At 55.3% G+C, this 18,741-nt stretch overlaps 13 protein-coding genes across 13 annotated transcripts; 6 read left to right on the top strand and 7 right to left on the bottom strand.

The window, feature by feature from the left end:
- Window positions 1-89: 89 nt before the first annotated feature.
- On the top strand, window positions 90-570 carry L969DRAFT_84081 (uncharacterized protein; the record flags this gene model as incomplete). Its single annotated transcript, XM_014715360.1, has 3 exons — window positions 90-198; window positions 250-360; window positions 413-570. Coding segments are annotated over 3 exons (312 nt in total), but the record flags the coding sequence as incomplete, so codon positions are not given.
- Window positions 521-3,176, bottom strand: L969DRAFT_100724 (uncharacterized protein). The gene is made up of 7 exons (XM_014715359.1): window positions 3,057-3,176; window positions 2,812-3,000; window positions 2,453-2,756; window positions 1,682-2,389; window positions 1,328-1,628; window positions 1,009-1,271; window positions 521-962 (listed from the first exon to the last, which is right to left on the bottom strand). The coding sequence occupies exons 1-7, from the start codon at window positions 3,137-3,139 to the stop codon at window positions 561-563; spliced, it is 2,250 nt and encodes a 749-aa protein (XP_014570845.1). The 5' UTR covers window positions 3,140-3,176; the 3' UTR covers window positions 521-560.
- Window positions 3,177-3,273: 97 nt separating this feature from the next.
- L969DRAFT_91674 (uncharacterized protein) lies at window positions 3,274-4,785 on the bottom strand (the record flags this gene model as incomplete). Its single annotated transcript, XM_014715357.1, has 3 exons — window positions 3,274-3,769; window positions 3,823-4,498; window positions 4,551-4,785. 3 exons carry the CDS (start codon window positions 4,783-4,785, stop codon window positions 3,274-3,276), a joined length of 1,407 nt encoding a protein of 468 aa, XP_014570843.1.
- A 350-nt stretch (window positions 4,786-5,135) lies between these two features.
- Window positions 5,136-6,154, top strand: L969DRAFT_69075 (uncharacterized protein; the record flags this gene model as incomplete). Its single annotated transcript, XM_014715356.1, has 4 exons — window positions 5,136-5,431; window positions 5,566-5,657; window positions 5,720-5,960; window positions 6,034-6,154. 4 exons carry the CDS (start codon window positions 5,136-5,138, stop codon window positions 6,152-6,154), a joined length of 750 nt encoding a protein of 249 aa, XP_014570842.1.
- Window positions 6,155-6,215: 61 nt separating this feature from the next.
- L969DRAFT_91673 (uncharacterized protein) lies at window positions 6,216-7,292 on the bottom strand (the record flags this gene model as incomplete). Its single annotated transcript, XM_014715355.1, has 4 exons — window positions 6,216-6,393; window positions 6,451-6,842; window positions 6,896-6,931; window positions 6,987-7,292. 4 exons carry the CDS (start codon window positions 7,290-7,292, stop codon window positions 6,216-6,218), a joined length of 912 nt encoding a protein of 303 aa, XP_014570841.1.
- L969DRAFT_136156 (uncharacterized protein) lies at window positions 7,267-9,429 on the bottom strand. Its single transcript, XM_014715354.1, has 6 exons — window positions 8,377-9,429; window positions 8,158-8,324; window positions 7,988-8,105; window positions 7,873-7,939; window positions 7,573-7,823; window positions 7,267-7,525 (listed from the first exon to the last, which is right to left on the bottom strand). The coding sequence occupies exons 1-6, from the start codon at window positions 9,154-9,156 to the stop codon at window positions 7,364-7,366; spliced, it is 1,545 nt and encodes a 514-aa protein (XP_014570840.1). The 5' UTR covers window positions 9,157-9,429; the 3' UTR covers window positions 7,267-7,363.
- L969DRAFT_84076 (uncharacterized protein) lies at window positions 9,245-9,916 on the top strand. Its single transcript, XM_014715353.1, has 2 exons — window positions 9,245-9,754; window positions 9,811-9,916. Exons 1-2 carry the CDS (start codon window positions 9,463-9,465, stop codon window positions 9,861-9,863), a joined length of 345 nt encoding a protein of 114 aa, XP_014570839.1. The 5' UTR covers window positions 9,245-9,462; the 3' UTR covers window positions 9,864-9,916.
- On the bottom strand, window positions 9,819-10,788 carry L969DRAFT_69070 (uncharacterized protein). Its single transcript, XM_014715352.1, has 2 exons — window positions 10,382-10,788; window positions 9,819-10,321 (listed from the first exon to the last, which is right to left on the bottom strand). Exons 1-2 carry the CDS (start codon window positions 10,764-10,766, stop codon window positions 10,059-10,061), a joined length of 648 nt encoding a protein of 215 aa, XP_014570838.1. The 5' UTR covers window positions 10,767-10,788; the 3' UTR covers window positions 9,819-10,058.
- A 34-nt stretch (window positions 10,789-10,822) lies between these two features.
- On the top strand, window positions 10,823-12,647 carry L969DRAFT_84074 (uncharacterized protein). The gene is made up of 9 exons (XM_014715351.1): window positions 10,823-10,884; window positions 10,947-11,070; window positions 11,141-11,231; window positions 11,286-11,547; window positions 11,598-11,698; window positions 11,758-11,873; window positions 11,921-11,994; window positions 12,042-12,120; window positions 12,171-12,647. The coding sequence occupies exons 1-9, from the start codon at window positions 10,859-10,861 to the stop codon at window positions 12,222-12,224; spliced, it is 927 nt and encodes a 308-aa protein (XP_014570837.1). The 5' UTR covers window positions 10,823-10,858; the 3' UTR covers window positions 12,225-12,647.
- Window positions 12,007-13,316, bottom strand: L969DRAFT_136587 (uncharacterized protein). Its single transcript, XM_014715350.1, has 3 exons — window positions 13,221-13,316; window positions 12,941-13,160; window positions 12,007-12,891 (listed from the first exon to the last, which is right to left on the bottom strand). Exons 2-3 carry the CDS (start codon window positions 13,088-13,090, stop codon window positions 12,289-12,291), a joined length of 753 nt encoding a protein of 250 aa, XP_014570836.1. The 5' UTR covers window positions 13,091-13,160; window positions 13,221-13,316; the 3' UTR covers window positions 12,007-12,288.
- Window positions 13,097-16,273, top strand: L969DRAFT_84072 (uncharacterized protein). The gene is made up of 6 exons (XM_014715349.1): window positions 13,097-13,167; window positions 13,221-14,038; window positions 14,097-14,242; window positions 14,291-14,673; window positions 14,724-15,592; window positions 15,641-16,273. The coding sequence occupies exons 2-6, from the start codon at window positions 13,483-13,485 to the stop codon at window positions 16,201-16,203; spliced, it is 2,517 nt and encodes an 838-aa protein (XP_014570835.1). The 5' UTR covers window positions 13,097-13,167; window positions 13,221-13,482; the 3' UTR covers window positions 16,204-16,273.
- On the bottom strand, window positions 15,768-17,784 carry L969DRAFT_69061 (uncharacterized protein). The gene is made up of 6 exons (XM_014715348.1): window positions 17,438-17,784; window positions 17,281-17,383; window positions 17,085-17,229; window positions 16,884-17,032; window positions 16,311-16,827; window positions 15,768-16,257 (listed from the first exon to the last, which is right to left on the bottom strand). The coding sequence occupies exons 1-6, from the start codon at window positions 17,541-17,543 to the stop codon at window positions 16,237-16,239; spliced, it is 1,041 nt and encodes a 346-aa protein (XP_014570834.1). The 5' UTR covers window positions 17,544-17,784; the 3' UTR covers window positions 15,768-16,236.
- L969DRAFT_43527 (uncharacterized protein) lies at window positions 17,634-18,573 on the top strand (the record flags this gene model as incomplete). Its single annotated transcript, XM_014715347.1, has 3 exons — window positions 17,634-17,864; window positions 17,926-18,342; window positions 18,391-18,573. The coding sequence occupies 3 exons, from the start codon at window positions 17,634-17,636 to the stop codon at window positions 18,571-18,573; spliced, it is 831 nt and encodes a 276-aa protein (XP_014570833.1).
- Window positions 18,574-18,741: the final 168 nt, after the last annotated feature.

Genomic DNA, 18,741 nt, shown 5'->3' with positions numbered 1-18,741 from the left:
GGTGTGTGAGTACCTGCGGAGTCGTCGGCGCGCGCGTCAATGCCAGATATAAGTTGCCTGCCAGCTGCTCGATGCGCTTGCGTTGGCAGGCCTTACTGGCGCTCGTCTCAGCAGCCGCTCTCATCAGTGCAACTCAATTCGTCATGTCAGAGCACGAAGAGACTTGCGCAAAGCCGCTCGCACTGCCAGCAGCGCCCAGTACGCTCAAGTCAGTTGATGACGACATCAAAGCTGAGCAGGGGCCCGCAGGTCATACTGAGGCACCCCAGACGATCGAAGTGAATGGGCAGGCTTTCTCTTTGTTCGACTCGATGGGCCCGACGGTCGTCAACAAGGATGGCACTCTTTCGCGTATCACAGGTAATCGCCTGTCCTGACGTGTCAGGGACAGCTTGCTGATTGTAAGACACAGACTGGGCAGAGAAGACGCCCAGAGAGCGAGCAAACATATTGCGCATTCTTGGTAAACGAAATCAGCTTCGTCTCGACGACCTCAAGCAATGATCGCGCATTCCAAGGTGTTGTTGTAGCAAAGCGCATGCATGTCCATCGAGACAAATCTAGACGACGACCTCTTCCACTTCATCGATGATCTCCTCAACCCATTCCTCGACCACCTCCAGAGCACCATCGTCGGCTGTGGTGTCCTTGAGCGGCTTGCGACCGAGTTGCTCACGCTCCTCTTCGAGCTCTTCGATCGTATTGCGTCGCCAAGCATTCCATTCTTGTATGAGTCGGGCTCTGAGCGCGACTTGCTCCGCGGACACGTTGGACTCCTCGAGCTGATCTTGTTCCTCGAACTGCCGTCCGTACTCGCGCAAATTACGCCTAATCTTCTGTTGCATCTCTTTCGTGAGCAGCGTACGCGGTCGCGGTCGCCAGACGAGCTGCTTGAATTTATCCACCGTCTGCGCTGCGAGCTGGTTGCCTTTGAAATCGAACAATGCAAAGCTTGGCTCCATCTGTACGCCAGTCAGCTATGCGCATAACGCAGCAGCACAGACATACCGAGCCAGTCCAGATACTTCCACTTGTGGCGACATAACGTCCACTGGGATCCCAGTCGACAGTAGTCATGCCGTATTCCTCAATAGCCGTGAGGAGCTGTATGTTGACGCCAGGCTCATTGAGATCTGCGCCGCTAGCCGCTTCCAGCTCGGTGTCCCAGAATTCGAGGTCGAATTTGGTCGATGAGCCTAATGTCGCCAGAACAACGAAGCGACCTTTTGGCGACCAGAAGACTGTGTTGACCAGCCTTTTCTCGATTGTCTCTGCAGATTGGGCTCGCAGTAAGTCTCGGGCAGGAGTCAGTGAGTGGGGAACGTACTTTGTAGCACAAAGTTGCCCTTGCGCGTGTCGAGCTGATGGAAGAGGACGCTCGTTGCAAACGAGCCTGGTGCACCTCCGATGACATTGGGATCGCTGCTAGTGATCATGACGAATCGGGATCCTTTGGGCTCCCACGCAAAAGCTGTCACTGTGTCCTTGATCTCCTTCACTTCGACTGGGAAGTCCTTTTCGCGCAATCGGAAGATTTCGAGATTGCAGAACATGGTCTTCTTCGTCTTCGAATGCCTGTCGACCTTTACGCATAGATAATCGCCTTCAGACTGCCAATGCAGCTTGCACTGTCAAACCGAGTGACGTTGAGCTCATGACTCACGGAGACCTGATGACCTACATCGGAGACCGACACCAAATTTCGTGAGCGCAGGATGGTGCGCGAGGGCAGTGCCATGAGGCTGACGCGGGCGGGCTGGTTCTGCAATTCCGGCACCCAAAAGGCAATGACGTTCTCTCTGACTTTCTTGGCCTTGGCGGGCGCTTTCGACGTACTCGCCTGCGCTTCTTCCTTCGAGTCTGCAGCGTCGGCCTCTCTGTCCGCTTCGCTCATGGGCGACCATTCGAAATCGACGACACCTTCGATCTTGACGCTCTTCTTGTCAATCAAGCCCATCGAAGGAGCTTCGTAGACGCTGATCTGCTGGCCAGGGGTAATGCGAGCAAAGTATTTCTCATCGGGCGACCACTTGAACATGGGCCAGAAGATTTGCCTCTTGCCGGCCTCGTTCGTCGTTGGATCTGGAATCATGGCAAACGACCGCAAGAGCTTGCCCGTGACGACATCCCATATACAGACATGGTTGCCCTCGTCGTCTGCCGTCCAGGGATTGGGCGCTCGAGGATCTGTCGGGATCTCGATAGGGCGCGGGGACCATGTGACGAGGTACCGTTCGTTGGGGGAGAAATCGATGAGCTTGGCTTCGTTGTGTGGGAAGCGATTGACTCTGTCGAATTTGGGACCACCCCAAAGCACAATACCTTGCGCATGCACCGTCGCGAAGTAGGTGCCAAAGGGTGACCAGCTCGTATATGATTCTGTCCATTTCTATAAGTACGTCGCGAGGGACCACGTCAGTGACGCAGCAGAATCAGGATCAGGCAGACTGACCTGACGCTGGTGATCGAGCTCCAGGCTGCCGGTCCGATTGGCCCAGTGAATCTGGACATCGTCGCCTCTGTATAGGACAACCTGATCTCGACCGGCAGTGTCGGCAAGCCAGGACCTGAGATGATCCTTGGGCACGTAGGGCTCTTCGGGAGGATCTTGCCACTCTTCTGTGGTCTTCAGGACACGCTCAACATCGTCGAACGTCTTGACGGCGAGAGTATGTTTTTTGTCGAAGGCGAAATTGTCGAGAGCTCGAGCGGCATTCTGTGCTATTGCAGGTGTCGCAAAGGTCACAAACACCAGTCTGTACTCCCTCTGAGCTCCAGCAAGCGATTTCGCTGGACAGAAAGAGCGCTGACCCTTTTGATTTTGGGTCGTCGCCCTCTGTCATGGGCATGTCCATATCTTTGGTCTCGACGGAGATGCCTCGCTCATTGAACCTCTTCTGAATCGCACTGAGCAGCTTAGCACGTCTCTCTGGTCCAACGACGGGTGCGCCATCGATCAAGACGGCAGAAGCGAGCGGTGAGGCATAGTGAGGTGTGTACCTGCAATTTTCCTGTTCAGCCATTCTCTTCCCTGTCCGTATCCGCGTTGAGCTTACTTTTGCTCGATATCGCTATAGTCTATCTCCTCCTCGTCTGCTGCAGCGTGATAGCCGTTCACGCCGTTCACTGGGCCTGGCATTTCGCTGTGGGAGCCTCGGTTCGGATTTCTAGCCACTCTCTTTGCCTTCGCGACGCGCCCAGGCTCAGGCTATCGAGACAAGGTAAGCGCCAATCAGAGACTAGAACAACAACACAATGACGACACAAATCCGACTATCTGTCGTTGCCCGTCGCTCTGCGGGTCTGATTGGGATTTCTGCGGTAGCCAATGACGGGCAGACCGTCCTTGCCGACCTGATCGTGCTGGTCTGCCCGACGGCCCTTGGCATGATGACCCATCAGCATTGCAGGCTCCCAATCGAGTGTGGCATTCGGTCCGCCTCTGGCGATCGCTTTCGCGAGTGCCTTGTCTTCTTTGGCTTTCAGTATCTCTGCCCGTCTTAGCCCCCGTTGGTACTCCTTCTGGTCTTCCCGCAAGATGAGGGTTGCTCCATTCTGTTGCTTCGATTGGCTTGGCTTGGCTGATCCTGGCTTGGGCGAAGGTATGCTGTAGATCGTACCTCTGTTGCGATATTGGAAGTTCTTCTTGAGATGCAAGATGTAGCCTCGTGGGTTGTCCGGCGAAGCAGGGACATATGTGATCGAAGTACGCAGGAGCGTATCGTTTCCGCAAGAAGGGCAGAACTTCTTCGCTGGATCTTTACACAACCTTTTGCCTCGTCTGAGTGTCTATTGTGTATGGCAGGAGAGAGGGAGACTTACTTGAAGCAAGCATGACAGCGCAAGATCCAGGTCCTCACTTCCGTGACCAGCTTGCCGGCGGATCCAAGTACGTTGAGACCCATCTGGAGCATCACGTTCTGCATAGCATAGTCGCCCGTCATACAGGCCGATTTAATCTTGCCGTCTCGGAGCGTATCGGTCGATCCTTGCTCGGTCTGCGCCGCTAAGGTGCCAAACAGGCCCTGATCGCGTACTTTGTGCTGTATGACGTTCTCTGGAGTGATCCAAGAACCAGCAGATGAATCTGACTCGTCGCCGCTGTGTTCACCCTCGTTCGAAGCACTGGCGACGAGCGCAGGCTCGGGCTCGGATGACCTGCCGCTTTCGTCACGATGGTCACCCTGCTCGGGGACATGGCCGTCTGGATGTACGTCATCTTGCAGGATCGATCTGTGCTCAGAAGGAGGGCTATGCGATGATGTAGAGGCTAGCGGAGAGCCGGACTGCTTCGCCCGCCAAGCGGCCTGCTTTCTCTCTGCAAGTCTAGCTTTCTTTGCTGCCTTGTCGAGCTCAAACTGGCTTGGCTTGCCTGGCTCGGGTCGGACTCGATACAAGCCATTCTCTTGAATCTCGAGCGTTAGTGTCAATGCGATGATACGAATGTCTTCCTTGCTGAGCACGGCAATATCGCCAGTGAGCTTAGCGAATGAAGTGACTGTCGTGATCCCTCTGTCAGCGCTGGCAAGAGCATCACGGCACAAGCTCGCCTTTCAGAAGCGCTTCTGCAGACGGCTCTTGCGTTTGCAGACCAGTCTTCTCTGCTCCCACGTCTCCGAGACCGAGGTAATCTGTATCTTGCAGCAAATCCCGACTCGTCTTATCTCTGATCTCGTTGAGCACATCTTGCGTCGTCACATACGTGATCGCTCTGCCCCTCAGCGATGCAGCCGACGTCTCGATGAGCGGCGCTGCGTCGAGCACCAGGTACTTGACTCGGCTCATTCCTCAGCTTTTTCCGAATTTCTGCCGAGGCAATTCGGTCTCGGTCCTCCGCGGGGGCAGGAGCGTGACGTGTCAGATGAAATTGGCCATAAAGCGCGTGCTCGACTCTTGCACTCACTCACCGCCGGCACGACCCAGATCGACATCACGGCGACCAGATCTGGCGGTATAGTCGCGCCAAAGTCGTGCGATGATCCGCAAGGTGAAGCCTGGAGACTTGCTACCTCAAGCCAGACGACGAAGGGAAACGTTTCATCGAGTGGGCATGCAGAGCGAAGAGTGAATGCCTACGGTTGGTTGGAACAACAAGAGGCACACTCTCCTGCGATGATGAGGAGCGGCTCGGCAAGATGATGGCAACTGCGTTCGGGACTCTTCAGAGAGGCCAATGTGTACGGCCTCCGAGGCAGGTTGGCTACATGTCACGTGACGAGGGACTACCGTATGAAGGTGATGAAGCGATCATGTGCTTGCCGACGACTCGTGACATGCGCCATTGCATGAGGGACTGTAATAAGGAGGCGCATTTGCTCGTCGGGCTAAGAACGCGGTCGACAAGAAGACGACAAGTCACTCTCGGATCTTGCCACCACGCTGGGCAGCGGAAGCAGGACTTGCAGACTGCTCGCGATGATGCTCCTACGCCGTGATCGGGCAGCGACGCAGGAGTCACTCGGGACGAACGATATGCTTTGTTGCTCACCGCTTATTACACGTCTAATCGGAAGTTCTCAACTTCGTCGGACGAGATTGTGACATCCGACATCGACTCTGCCAAAGCGAAGAGCTCGAGCTGGACGACAAGAACGGCAAGGAATGGGAGGGAGGCAAGCACGCGACACCAGCGAAACGTCTCTCTCACGCTCGTCTCCGTCAGTCTACTCTCCTATGTCATCTTCACACACTTGCTAACATGCTCGTCTCTTCGGAGCAGATCAAGCATGCGGCCTGCCTCCGGCATTCTACGCGCATAGTGGCAAATGCATACATGTTTTCTGCTACACTGACACCATGTCGGCTTCGTGTGCGATGTGGGCGGTATTGCTCTTCCGTTCATATCCACGTCGGAGCAGCCTTCTGCTGCAGAGGGACATATTTTGGCTTGCACCACTGCCCAAAGTCGAGCAGAGTGCCTATGTGCGCTTTTCGTTCTTGCTGCAGCCCGGGTGGATCTCGTGAATGTCAAGTCTCGGTAGCTGATTTGTGCTTGTTCAAGATTCACATAGCCTCGTGTGTGCCGTTGCCAAGCTATGTAGAGACGGGACTGTCTCCCATACTATTCCCACGCTATGCGCACAAGCTGATCGTTGTGCCGCCCTGCATCATTGATGTGACGGCTAGTGTCTTCGTTGACGGATTTATGTTCTAAAGGCCTTTGCGCGTCGCGAGTCTTTCCTGACGAAAGCTTGCCCGTCCTGCACTGAGCGTCGTCATAGCCGACTTCGCCGATCGTGTGGTGTCTGACGTTCGGATGTAGCAGCCGGCAGAAAGACATCTTCGTGGTGGAGTGCATGGGAGATGAGCTTTCGCCTCGAGAGCTGTCCGGGCGCTCGTCGCTCAAAGTCAGGCGAGCCGTAAGCTATCGTCGCCACTTCAATCAGTATATCACTGTGAACAGCCAGAGTCTTAGCTCCTTGCTTCCACCACAGTCTTGGAATATCTTACGCGGTGAAACCAATGATATGCTGACGAGCGTTCTCGAAGCGATGCATCCTGTAGGGCGCGTTTCTGTACCACGGCATATCGTATTGCATCCGGTACGGCTTCTTTCCTTGCGCAACAAGGGGTGGAACGACATCTGTGACATGGCTTTGAGGGGTGTTCTGTATGAAACCTTGCAGCGGATGCGAAAAGACAGCAGAGACCTCAGCAGGGTTGAGCTTGCTTTGTATCGACGAGTCGAGAACGAATACGACGACGGGGGTGACAATCAGACACGACCGGGTGAGGAACGGTCGTAAGCTCGTGAGGTACCGCACCGAATGCGTGTTGACGGGTAGACCGATCTCCTCAAAAGCCTCTCTTCTTGCAGTATAGGCGAGATCGAGATCTGCCGACTACAAGGCCATGGATGAGCTGCGGACAGGCATTGCACAGCAGGCAGACTTGCCTCCATCTTGCCTCCTGGTAGAGCGACTTCGCCGGGCTGAGTCCAGCATTGGCGTCAGCTCACAGTGTGTGCAGGTCAGCACTTGACTCACATGTGCGCGCATATCTGCTGCTCGAGTAGACAGGACAACACGCAGATGTCCTCGTCTGCCTGCAAACAGCGCCACGAGTACTGCCGCCCGTCGTCTCATTGGCCACTTATCAGGTCCGGCCTTATAGCGAGACAGCCGCCGCAGAGCGCGCAAAGAATCGGCGGTCAGAGGCTGCAGGTCTAGCGGTGCGTCATCGTCATCCTCTTCGTCTTGGGTGAGCGGGCGCTCTGTCCGACGGGGATCATCCTGTGGAAGTGATCCTATCGTCTCGTAATCATCGTTGTCAAAGTCATCCTTAGGTCTCATGGCAAGTTTCCGTCCGCAAAGCGATGGATGGCATGCGATCGAAGCGCGTCCAAGCAAACGCGGGGTACCACTCATTGCATGGAGGCCTGTCGAGACACGCTCGCGCTATGTAGATCAGGAGGAGCAGGACTGCTCGGTCTGTCCTTGCCAAAGAAGGATCGCGGCGATGCTCTGCCAGATCCACGCTTGGTCGAAGATGGTAATTTGACTTTCTGGGCAGTAGTCACCAAGTCCTGTCATACCGGTCAATGAGCCGTTTCGATCACCAGGAGATCCGCACCTGTATCATCGAGTTATATGTCACCTCGTCGACCTGCAGCGACTCTCTGGCTTCGAGCAGCTTCGTGAGTGCCTCGCTCGCGTTCTCTGATAATCTGCAAAGCTCGTTCCGGTGTGACTTCAATTTAGTCGCGTCGAGCCGATTGAGATGCTCTGGCGTGAGTGACAGTAACGTTTGAGCACGGTCCCGCCGCAGCGTCGACGCAACGAGCGCTTCTGGCGAAAGCACCGTGCGCTTGGATCCCGCTTTGCCTGTGCGACGATATTAGCCGATGATGACAAAGGAGCTCATGCTACTCGCCTTGCGTCGCCGGACGCTCGGATGGTAGTATCAGCGTTGCGACAGGCTTCTGTGCGGGTTGAGTCATCTATCCTGACGCTCAGTAATGTTCCATCAAAAGGTGGAAACGCAAGACCTCATCAAGGTTGATAGGTATGCCAAGAGCAATAAAGAAGTCTCGGCGTATCCGTGATCGTTTCCAGTCGAGTGGTGGGCCTAGTGGAGGACGTGAGAGTTGTGCGTACAGCTCCCGACTGTGCCATTCAGATCAGCGCACAAGCTGGACCTTTTGCTGTAAAGACACACCTTTCTTCTGAGATGAGTATCTCTGAGCCCTCTCTGGATCGATTGGGAGCATCCGCCAGCGGAGGCAATGTCTCTTCTGGGAAGACGACTGAGAGGATGGCTTGTATCGGGCCAGCCAGCTCCTCAACACTTGTCGCTTTCGTGAGGTCCAATGGCGTCACACTTGGCTGTGGGGGCATTCAGACCAACGTCGGAAGCCATCATGAAAGGGCTACTAACCCGCGTATGTGAGGACGCAGACCAGGCGGACGGATCTGTAGGACTGGCAAAACTATCCATGACTCTGGAAGCGGATGCGACAGGTCTGAAGCTCTCGAAGCCTCCGTCCATCTCCGAGAAGGAAGGCGGCCTTCGTATCGAGGCAGCACTAACAGGTACTTCGTCGAAATCGCCAAAGTCATCGTCGTCTTGCGCACCATCGTTGCCGGCGCCAAAGTCACCAAAGTCGTCAAAGTCGTCCTGTGTTGCGCTGCTGGGCTCGATAGATAGTCTCGTTAGTGACGGCTGAACTGTATCTAGGGATGTGCGGTCGCTTGCGGGGCTGTGTGCCAGGACCAATGGCGTAGTGCTGATCGGCGCGACGGTGTTGTGGCGTTCCATTGATTCTGCGTGGACGTAGGAAGAGACCTCGTGTGACTCGGGCGCTTCGGCGAAATCATCCTCATCTGTTGTGGCAGATGACAAGCTGACTGACGATCGAGAATGATCACTTGCAAGGCCAGGCAGCTGAAGCGCATCATCGCGACTCGCGCCCATAAAGTCATCCTGACCCGGTACGTCCGCCTGCTGTTGCTCCGTTGGCACACCGCCTGGCTCGAAAGGGTCCTGTCGACCGAACCCTATGTGTTCTTCATCGTCAGAGTGCGGTTGAGTGTGAGGACCTGATCTGAGTGTGCCGAGCGAGGGAAAGCTGCTGAAGCCGGACAGTTCTGGTGGCGTGGGATCATTTGAGCTCGACCAGATATTCCTCCCTACATCATCGTCGTCCTGATAGTCCATGTTGAGCCGACAGCAGGGGCTGGCCAGTGATCGCTCTGTCGTCGACTCGTCACGCTATCCGACAACGTAACGCGTTCGACCGACGCCCGCCCTCGCCTCTGCTCGCTCTGTCCGACGCTTGTGCTCAAGATGGTCAGTCATGTCTCGCCCAGATGGTCCGAGACAGCCTGATGAGTGCGAACAGGCAAGCATACCGACTTGTTTGCGGCTCAAACACCGCAGAGGTTCGCTCATCTCATTTGTGTCAAGCATCAGCTCACGCCGCTCTATCGCACAGTCACCGTCATCCTACCCGTCAGACCGAGCATGACGACGACAGAGCTCAAGAAGCTCCTCCTGACCGCCTTGTCGTCTCGCAGCGCGCAGACGTCCTCGGTCAAAGCGCCAGATATGACGGATGAGGACGAGGTGATCGCGCTTGACGAGCCAGAGATGGACTACGCTCGGCTGAAGCCCGATGAGCTTGGCCTGTTCCGGTTGGTGGTCAGTTCGAGGGATGCAAGACGGCAAGAGTGGGATCGCCTGTCCGACGGGTCAAGGTTGAGCGATCACGGACTCGAAGAGGGAGCAATCCTCGGCATCGGGTTCCAGCACAAAGGTTCACAAGCTGGCTCTGCCACATGCACAGAAGCTGACACTGCTCATCCGCGGCAGGTGTGATGCAAGAGCCGAGCGTAGTGTGGCCTGAGGATGCCGAGGAAAGCTAACGACGGGACGGGTGGCGAGGCTACGCTCGAGGTTACAAGAGACACCGAAGGATATGCATGTTGTGTCACTTCTGCAATCTGTAGATAGATGCTTCTGCTGTCGGGAGAGGGGTATAGCATTATGAGGTCTTTCTCTGCTTGCATCTGCTGTCATTTTGGCTGGCTCTCTCGGGTCTCAATCGCGCCAACGTGAGCTCAGGAGACGAGCGGTGCAGCGGGAGCGCTTTCGACGGTCGTTGCACTCGGCTGTGAGCAATTGCGCGACAGATGACCCGAAAGACCGCAATTGTAGCACGTTTTTGCGGCCGGTCGGTCTGTTGCTGTCGGGCAGTCACGAATGAGATGAGCACCTCCGCAAGAATGGCAAGTCTTCGTGCGAGGTGGTCTGGCAGACGGTTCTCGCGGTGAGATGGGATCGGCAGCACTGCAGTCTCTCGCAAAATGTCCATCTTGTCCACCTGTGAGATACTCTTTTTTTGTCAATGCCTGACATTCAATGAGCGAACGAGCAGACGCACAGCGATGGCAAGTCAGCACTCGATCCTGTCTCGGAGCTTTCGATCGCGAGGGTGCTTCGGCAACTGGCGCAGGCAGCTTTGCCGGAGCCGTCTGACCTTGATCACAAGCCGACGCAACGTGACCGCCCTGGCCACAAGTGTAGCATAGCTTCTCCGGTCGAGCAACGCGTGCCTCGGTGCAGTCTGCCGCCCGATGTCCTTGGCCTTGACAGTTGTAGCAGGTCATCGACATCGGCTTTCGCTCCTCTGAGCATTCTGCCAGTGAATGATCCGGACTCGCGCAGTTGAAGCACAGCTTCACTTCAGATGGGCATGACGCTGCCAGGTGGTCGTCCTTGCCGCATCGGAAGCAGCCTCGTGGGCGTCGTGCAGGTCGTTCGGCCATCGATTGCGGCGCTGTCTGAGAGATTTTCCGTTGCGCGTAGATTTGATTTTTGACATCTCGCTGCTCACCGGGACCCGTCAGATCTACCTGGCATGACGCCCGGCAGTGATCTCGACAGGTGCGCACACCGGCTGCCGCTTCCAACGACAAGTGTCTGACTTCTTGTGCAACATCGACCAGGCAAATCGAGCAGTTGAAACGATGCGAACCTCTATCAGAGTATCAGGTCAAAGAGCTCTGCCTCAAGGCACGAGAGATCCTCATCGAAGAAGCCAACGTGCAATGGATAGATGCACCCGTCACCGTCAGTCTGAACTCGACCGCTCGCGCGGATAGCGAGTGCGCGTAAGACAGAGCTGAGTGGCAAAGAGCAGATATGTGGTGACATACATGGTCAGTTCTGGGATCTCATGGAGCTCTTCACCATCGGAGGCCAATGTCCCGATACCAACTACCTCTTCATGGGTCTGTTCCTTCTCCTCTGATCGCCCGAGCTCAGCTGATTCTTGGAAACGGCAGGCGACTTTGTCGACCGCGGCTTCTATTCTGTCGAGACGTTCTTGCTGCTGCTCGCGCTCAAGGTTCGATACCCAGACAGGATGACACTCATCAGAGGCAATCACGAGTCGCGCCAGATCACACAAGTCTATGGCTTCTACGACGAATGCCAGCGGAAGTATGGCAGCGCGTCCGTATGGCGCTACTGCTGCGAGGTCTTTGATTATCTCGCACTAGGAGCCATAGTCGATGGCCGCGTCTTCTGTGTACACGGTGGACTGAGGCGAGTCGCTCATGCTGTCTTTGTTTCGTGCTCACATCGTTCGTGGGTAGTCCTGCAATACATACCCTAGATCAGATCAAACTGCTCGATCGAAAGCAAGAGGTCCCGCACGACGGGCCGATGTGCGATCTGCTATGGTCAGATCCAGAAGGTGAGCCGCATTCCGTCCCCCAATGCGCAGGATCTGATGTAGATTTCTGGGCTAAACAGAGATGGACGGATGGGGTATCTCACCGCGAGGGGCCGGCTTTCTGTTCGGCGGTCCCATCACGAAGCAATTCATACATTCAAACGACCTTGATCTCATCGCCCGAGCCCATCAGCTTGTCAGTAGCCCACTCGTCATCCACTGCCCATCTCACCGACCCTGCAGGTGATGGAGGGCCACAAGCTCATGTTCGACAACACGATCGTCACCGTGTGGAGTGCCCCTAATTATTGCTATAGGTCAGTAACACGACACATAACAAAGCATTCAGCTGACTTGCATACAGGTGTGGCAACGTTGCCTCTGTCCTCCAGCTCGATGAAGACCTCAACCAAAAGTATGAGAATTTCAATGCAGCTGCACAAGTATGTTCATCAAACTCATTACTCCAAGCTAGCTGACAGCGTGTCTTCAGGACTCTCGGGGAATACCAGCAAAGGCGCCTGCCTCGCTACTCTACTTTTTGTAAGGTCCGTGCTGTGCAACAATGTACCAACAAGCAAGCAATTTGTTGTACATCCCATTCTGTAATGCTACCAATCTTCATGTAGATGCGCCGCCTCTACCACTGGCGGGGTCTCCGTCTCTTCTGTCGCGCGGAATCTGACGCCTGCACGAGGTATACTTCGTTTCGCATCCTTAGATCGAAGAGCAGAAGCAACCGGTCTGGCTTCAGCGTCGACTTTGAGCTTCTCGCCTCCGCCGACCGGTTGTGCCTCTGCCTTTGGAATCTGTCGCTCACCGACACCTCCTTCGACGTCGAGATGCAGGGTCTCTATGACGAAGCGCTTCCTCTTGAGTCTGAAAGCGAGATTATTGTCTAATCCGCCGGCACCCGACGAAGCTGCACTACCCGCTGCCAGCCCTCGCAGCACCGAAAGCTTGGTCGAAGAAGGTACCAGACTATTCACTGCAGGCAACGTCGTGACGTGTAACAGGCCGGAATAGCGAGGGAATGCGGCAGCCAAATCCGGTCTGCCGATGAAACTTTCGAGTCCGAGTACGCCGTCACAGCAGTGCCGCACTCGCTGCGTCAGCGCTTTGTCATCAATGAGATGAGTGGGTGACGAGATCACGACGACCACCGGACTCTTGCGGACAATCGACCGTAATTCCATGAGGAATCTCATGATGAGCTGCGCAGATATGAGTACAAGAAGCCAGTGGAAAGGTGATGTGACATACTGTCGCCGATACATCGTTCCACTGCGGCCCAATGAATGATTGCAGCACTACGCGAAGGACATACTGTCCCTGTTGAGCTGCTAGGCTCGCTTCTTTGACACTGCTCAGGACGTCTTCTAGGCTATGTGATGCCGCATCGATGTGACTCATTCGCTGCTGCTCCGCTTGTATTACTGAACGTGTCCTTGTGAGATCAAAGGCTGAGCAATACGCGTCCGTGCTACCTGCTGTACCAATCTCGCTCAGCAGGTCGTCGCGTGCTCGGGATGCACAGGCTCACTTGTCGGCACACTGTCTGGCACGCCTGACTCGAATCGCTTGAGACCAGCATAGCGAAAGGCGATCTTCATATCTAGTTGAGGTGCGGTCACTGTCTCCGAGCTGGTTATACTCGTGTCCTCGGCAGCCATGAGTGAGGCAAAAATGGCATCGGGCGCATCTCCTTCGCCTAAGGAGCTCGAGACGAGCAACAGACGATGGTCTTTGCAGCTCAGACCTTGAGATAGATAAAATTTGAGCAGCAGTTTGGCATAGCTCGATGCATGGTCCTCTTCGAGAAGCAGAACAGTGCCGAGAGGTTGACCCCCGCCCAAAATATCGTCAAGAGCAGCAACGCCCGTAGATGCAAGAGTCGCAGAGTTGTAGGCACTGAGTTTGGTGCCTGTCAATGCGCTCTGAGCAACCTGCCCCGGTGCGGAAGGTGTGCGACGCTTGAAGGACATGCGCCGGCGCCGGCGTGCAAGCTGCAAGCGCGCTGCTGTAACGACGTTATCGATATATCCTCCTCCTCGCTGGCCATGCGGCGCTTTCCCCTCACGCTTGCGGCTCAGCACTCATGCAACATCACCGTCGCTGTGAACCAGACAAGGCGCTGCCAGAGCAGCTATGTTGGCATCTCTTGCTTTCTCGAAAGATTGATCAAACAAGATCGAATGACGACATTGCGTCTCGGTCAGCAGACACGACGTGCAAGCAACGTCGCTGCATCGCCCGAGCAGTCGTCTGTACGACTAAGACCATATCAGAAGGATTGTATAGACTCCTGCCTGGCTGCGCTTCGTCGAGGCGTGACTCGTATCGGCGTGTCCAGTCCAACAGGTCCGTTGTGCCGTCCGTGGCGTATGTAAGGCGTTGATAGACAGCCTGAGACATTCAGGCTCTGGCAAGACCACAATCTTCACTCAGTTGATTAAGCAGCTGCCCGAGCGCACGACGCAAAGCAAACGAGTCATCGTGCTCGTACACTCTATCGAACTTGCACGTCAAGCTGCCAGACATATCACCTCTGCATGGCCAGACCTAGTGAGACAATCGTCGACGTGTCCATGACAAAGGCTGACGTACGGACAGATCGTCGAGATCGAGCAAGGCGCGAAGCACAAGGCATCCGGGCAGGCGGATGTGACGGTTTGCATGGTGCAGACGCTGGGTCGGCCAGGCTCAGAACGATTGCTCAAGTATGATCCGCTAGATTACAAGGCTATCATCGTCGACGAGGCGCATCATGCCGCCGCTGGCTCGTACAGGCGCATACTATCGCATTTCAACTCGCGTGTTGTTCCGGAGGCCAGTCCAGATGTCATTGAAGACTCAATAGCAACAACGGTGGCAGCTGATGTGCCTCTCATCGGCTTCTCTGCGACTTTCAGCAGGCACGACGGCATCGGACTTGGCAAAGTATTTGATGAGATCGTTTACCACAAAGACTTCCTGGAGATGATGGACGAGAAATAGTGAGTAACATCACCGTACAGGCAGTCCTGCCTGACTCGGCCGTTTGCAGTCTTTCGCATGTGCGCTTCACGACGGTCAAAGCCGACTTCGACTTTTCCAAGATCAAGATCAGCAAGGCAAACGGCGATTTTTCTAGCACAAGTCTCGCTAGTATCGTTAATACGCCTACAGTCAATAACCTCGTCGTTCGCGCATGGCTTGATCGAGCATCGACGCGGAAATCGACACTCGTATTCGCCGTCAACGTGGCTCACGTTGTCGCACTGACGAATGCTTTCCGAGCTATCGGCGTCGAAGCGCGGTACATCTTTGCTGGAACGCCTCTTGGCGAAAGACAAACTCTCCTCAGCGACTTCCGTGCAGGCGTATTTCCTGTTCTCGTCAACTGCGCTATTCTGACGGAAGGAGCTGACGTGCCCAACATCGATTGCGTTCTGCTTGCCAGACCAACACGATCGCGCAATATCTTCTCGCAGATGATCGGTCGCGGTATGCGTCTCAGTCCTGGCAAAAGAGACTGTCTCATCCTCGACGTCGTTGGCAACTGCGAACGGGGCGTCATCTGCACGCCGACACTGTACGGACTCGATCCTGACATCCAGATCGAAGCACTCGATCCTGCCGAGCTTGCCAATCTTCAGCGCATCCAAGCCGAAAGACAGGCGGAGCTGCGACAGACAGCTAGCGAGCCTGAAATCACCGGCGTGATGGAGCCGAAATCCATTATCTACAAAGACTATGACTCGGCTTACGATCTCTCGCAAGACTTCAGCGGCACAGCGACCTACATAGGTCGGATGTCGCGGAACGCTTGGACAGGTCTGGGAGAGAATCGCTACATCCTTGACCTGTTGGGCGAAGGTCACATCAATGTCATGCCCATGAAGGGAACTGACGGAAGCGATCAATCTGCTCCCGGTGCGTCTCTCATTGAGCCCCACCTTATCGTACTAACCAATTTTGCAGTCTTTGAGGCAAGCTATACTCCTACGAATCGGCATTCGGCGACTGCGGGCCGCTACCTTCGTCCACGCGTCATCTTGACAAACGCTACACTGCTCGCTGCTGTTCAGGGCTGTGACACCTTCGTAACCCGTGTGAGAGCTCGCGGAACGGCTTTTGGCGCTATGCGACTGCTCGCCAATGCACCCTGGCGTAATGCTCAAGCAAGTGATGCGCAGAAAGACTGGGTGCATATGCGCTTGCGAAGCGCAGATCAAGCAGAACGAATCGAAGGGTCATCCCGTCGAACGCCAGTCTATATCGGTCGACAGAAGCTCGAAGTTGATTCGATGACAAAGGGGCAAGCGGCTTCGATTATCACGCGACTTAAGCATGGCTTCAAGGCAAAGGTCGAAAAGGTCGAAAACCGTATGGACTCGGCCAATAAGAAGGCAGTCTCGCGAGTGAAGAAAGCCAAAGAGGAAGAAGAGAAGCGTCAGAGCAAGATCAGCCGAGCTGCCAAGCTTGAAGCGATGCGGCAAGCGCGAGAGATAGTCTCTGTGGGACCTCTGCGCAATTCAGTCTAGCAAAAGTGGTTGCATTTCTACTCAGTTCGATGCTCATGCAGCACCGACGAATTCCTGCGAGATCAATGAGCATCATCAATGTGTGATTTGCATAAAGGTCGACTGACTTTGCCCTTCTTGATGTTCTTTGCAAGATCGGCCAAGCATGCCTTGAGGAGATCCTCCTCTGCTGCTGAGAGCTTGCCGACTGGGTGGATCTTCTCGACACCATTGGGTCCCAGCTCGACATTGGAAGCAAAGTATTCGACACCCTGGTCCTTGTAGAGCGGGCTGTCGACGAAAGTCGGCTCGACGACACCCTTCTCGCCGCCAATAGCGCGCAGAAGCGAGTTGGTGAAGACAGCGCCCGCAAAAGCCATGGAGAGCGTAGCAGAGCCTGCGCCATCCTTGGCCTTGACGACCTCATCACCGCCGAATTGGATACGCTTGACGAGGTCGAGGTACTGCTGATCATTTGCCTGAACGATCGATTCGCCTTCAGCGGTCTGCGAAAGGATGGGCACGATCGTGACGCCAGAATGACCACCAACGACGGTGACGCGGGTCTTTGCAGGATCTGAGCCCTTGAGGGTCGACAAGAACTTTGACGAGCGAACGACATCGAGTGTTGTGACACCGAATAGTCTGCAGTAGCTCGCCTTGTGAGCATGTAGCAGGCCAAATGCTACGAGTCAGCGAACCTCTTTGGGTCGTAGACGCCTGCGGCCTTGAAGACCTCGGCACAGATCGGCACGGTCGAGTTGACCGGGTTGGAGATGATGAGCAGATGAGCCTTGGGGCAGTGCTCGGCGCAAGCCTTTGCGAGGTCTCGAACGATGGATGCGTTGGTCTGAAGAGGCAAGCATAAGCGAGGGCCCGGGCTGGAGAAGCTCGAGCCTGACATTGAAGAGATCATCGCGGCTCATTCCTGGCTTGCGAGGAACGCCAGCTGGGATGACGACGATCTCGGAGCCCTTGAGCGCCTTTGCGAGACCATCGTTGTCGGCGAGATAGCCAGTCGTGGAGGAAGCAGTGTTGATGTGAGAGCTGCAAGCTGTTCATCAGCGGAATATACGCCTCTGCAAGAGTCGGTCTGACATGTCTGCAGCTACACCTGGCGCGCCGCGGATATCATAGAGAGCCAAGTCGGAGACCTTTGGATTCTGCTTGAGCAAGAGTGACAGTGGCTGGCCAATACCGCCTGTGCACCTCTGTCAGACTTTTTCCTATCGCAGCTCTCAAGCAGAGCGCGTACCGGCTGCACCGAGCACAGCGACCTTGGTCAAGCTTGCGCTCGAGGTCGAGAAGCCGCGCTGAGCAACAGCAGACCTGAGAGCGGTACTGAATCGTTGAGCAATCATCCTTTGTAGCGTTCGGGCGGCGGTTTTCGCGGCAAATGCTGCCAACGCGTTTCGACCAACAGCGCCGGTCGGGTCGCTTCGCCTGACGGCATGACGAGCGCTGTAGATCTCAATGCGGCTTCCTCTCCATCGCCGTCGGTACCTTTCGATACCTCACTCCTCATACCATCGATCCGAGCAATCTTGTCTGCGCCTGGCCTCAACATCGCGACCGTCACCGCCAAGGGCGTACGAGCCAAGCTAGCGATCATCTGCGACGGCATCGATGTCGAAGGTCACAAGCGTGAAGTGACGAAGCTCATACAGTGCGAATTCGAGAAGGTGCGCTTCGGCTCTTGCATCCGAACCACGAAAAGCAATCTCAGTCGCCCTGTTTGCACAGATGCACGGTCGTGACTCAGATGATGCGACGATGGTGCAGGCCCCGTCGAGCTCGCAGACGCCATCAATCACATTTGAGCCCTACTCTGCCTCGCAGTCGCACCAAGCATCACAATCGTCAGCAAGCAGCTCACAATTATCCGTGTTGCCCTCATCGCAATCTACGGCTCATCGCTCACAGTTTGCAAATAGCACAAGAAAAGCGTCGAGCAGCAAGACAAAGTCGTCTCGCGTCAAATCTGAAGAGACGATCGATTCATCAGATGATGATGCCTCGGATGTCACAGCGAGCACTTCCAGCTCACGCCTGACAAAATCGAAAAGGAAGGAGAATCTCGAACAAATACCAAAGAAGCCGTCGAACGCCAAGACGTTCGAGTGCAGCCCAGCTCTGGCTGCAGTCTGCGGAGTCACAAGGGTACGCGAGTGCTTGCAAACTGTCAGAACCACATTGACTGTTGCATAGACGAATCGCTTTGCAGTCAATAAGCACATCTGGGCGTATGTGCGCGAACACAATCTCAAGGACCCTAACAATGGCCGAAACATCATCTTGGACGATGCCCTCAAGGCCGTCTTTGGGGACAGAAAGACCATCAGCATGTTTGCTATGCCCAAGCATTACGCAAAGCACCTGTACGATTCCTAGTCCCGCCCCACGTATGTTGTTGTGGCAATGACGCATCAGGAGATCACAAAGGAATCTAGCTTCATCGACGGCCTGTTCGCTGGACACGCTTGACCCCGTGATACCAAGAACGCGCCTCAAATATTGCGCGTTGACAAACCAAGGCCCCGGCGCCAGCGTCTGCTACAC

This window comes from Mixia osmundae (genome assembly GCF_000708205.1).
Source record: "Mixia osmundae IAM 14324 unplaced genomic scaffold scaffold_1, whole genome shotgun sequence".
NCBI classification, from domain to species: Eukaryota; Fungi; Basidiomycota; class Mixiomycetes; order Mixiales; family Mixiaceae; genus Mixia; species Mixia osmundae.
This window is presented reverse-complemented; position numbering and strand designations above follow the sequence as displayed.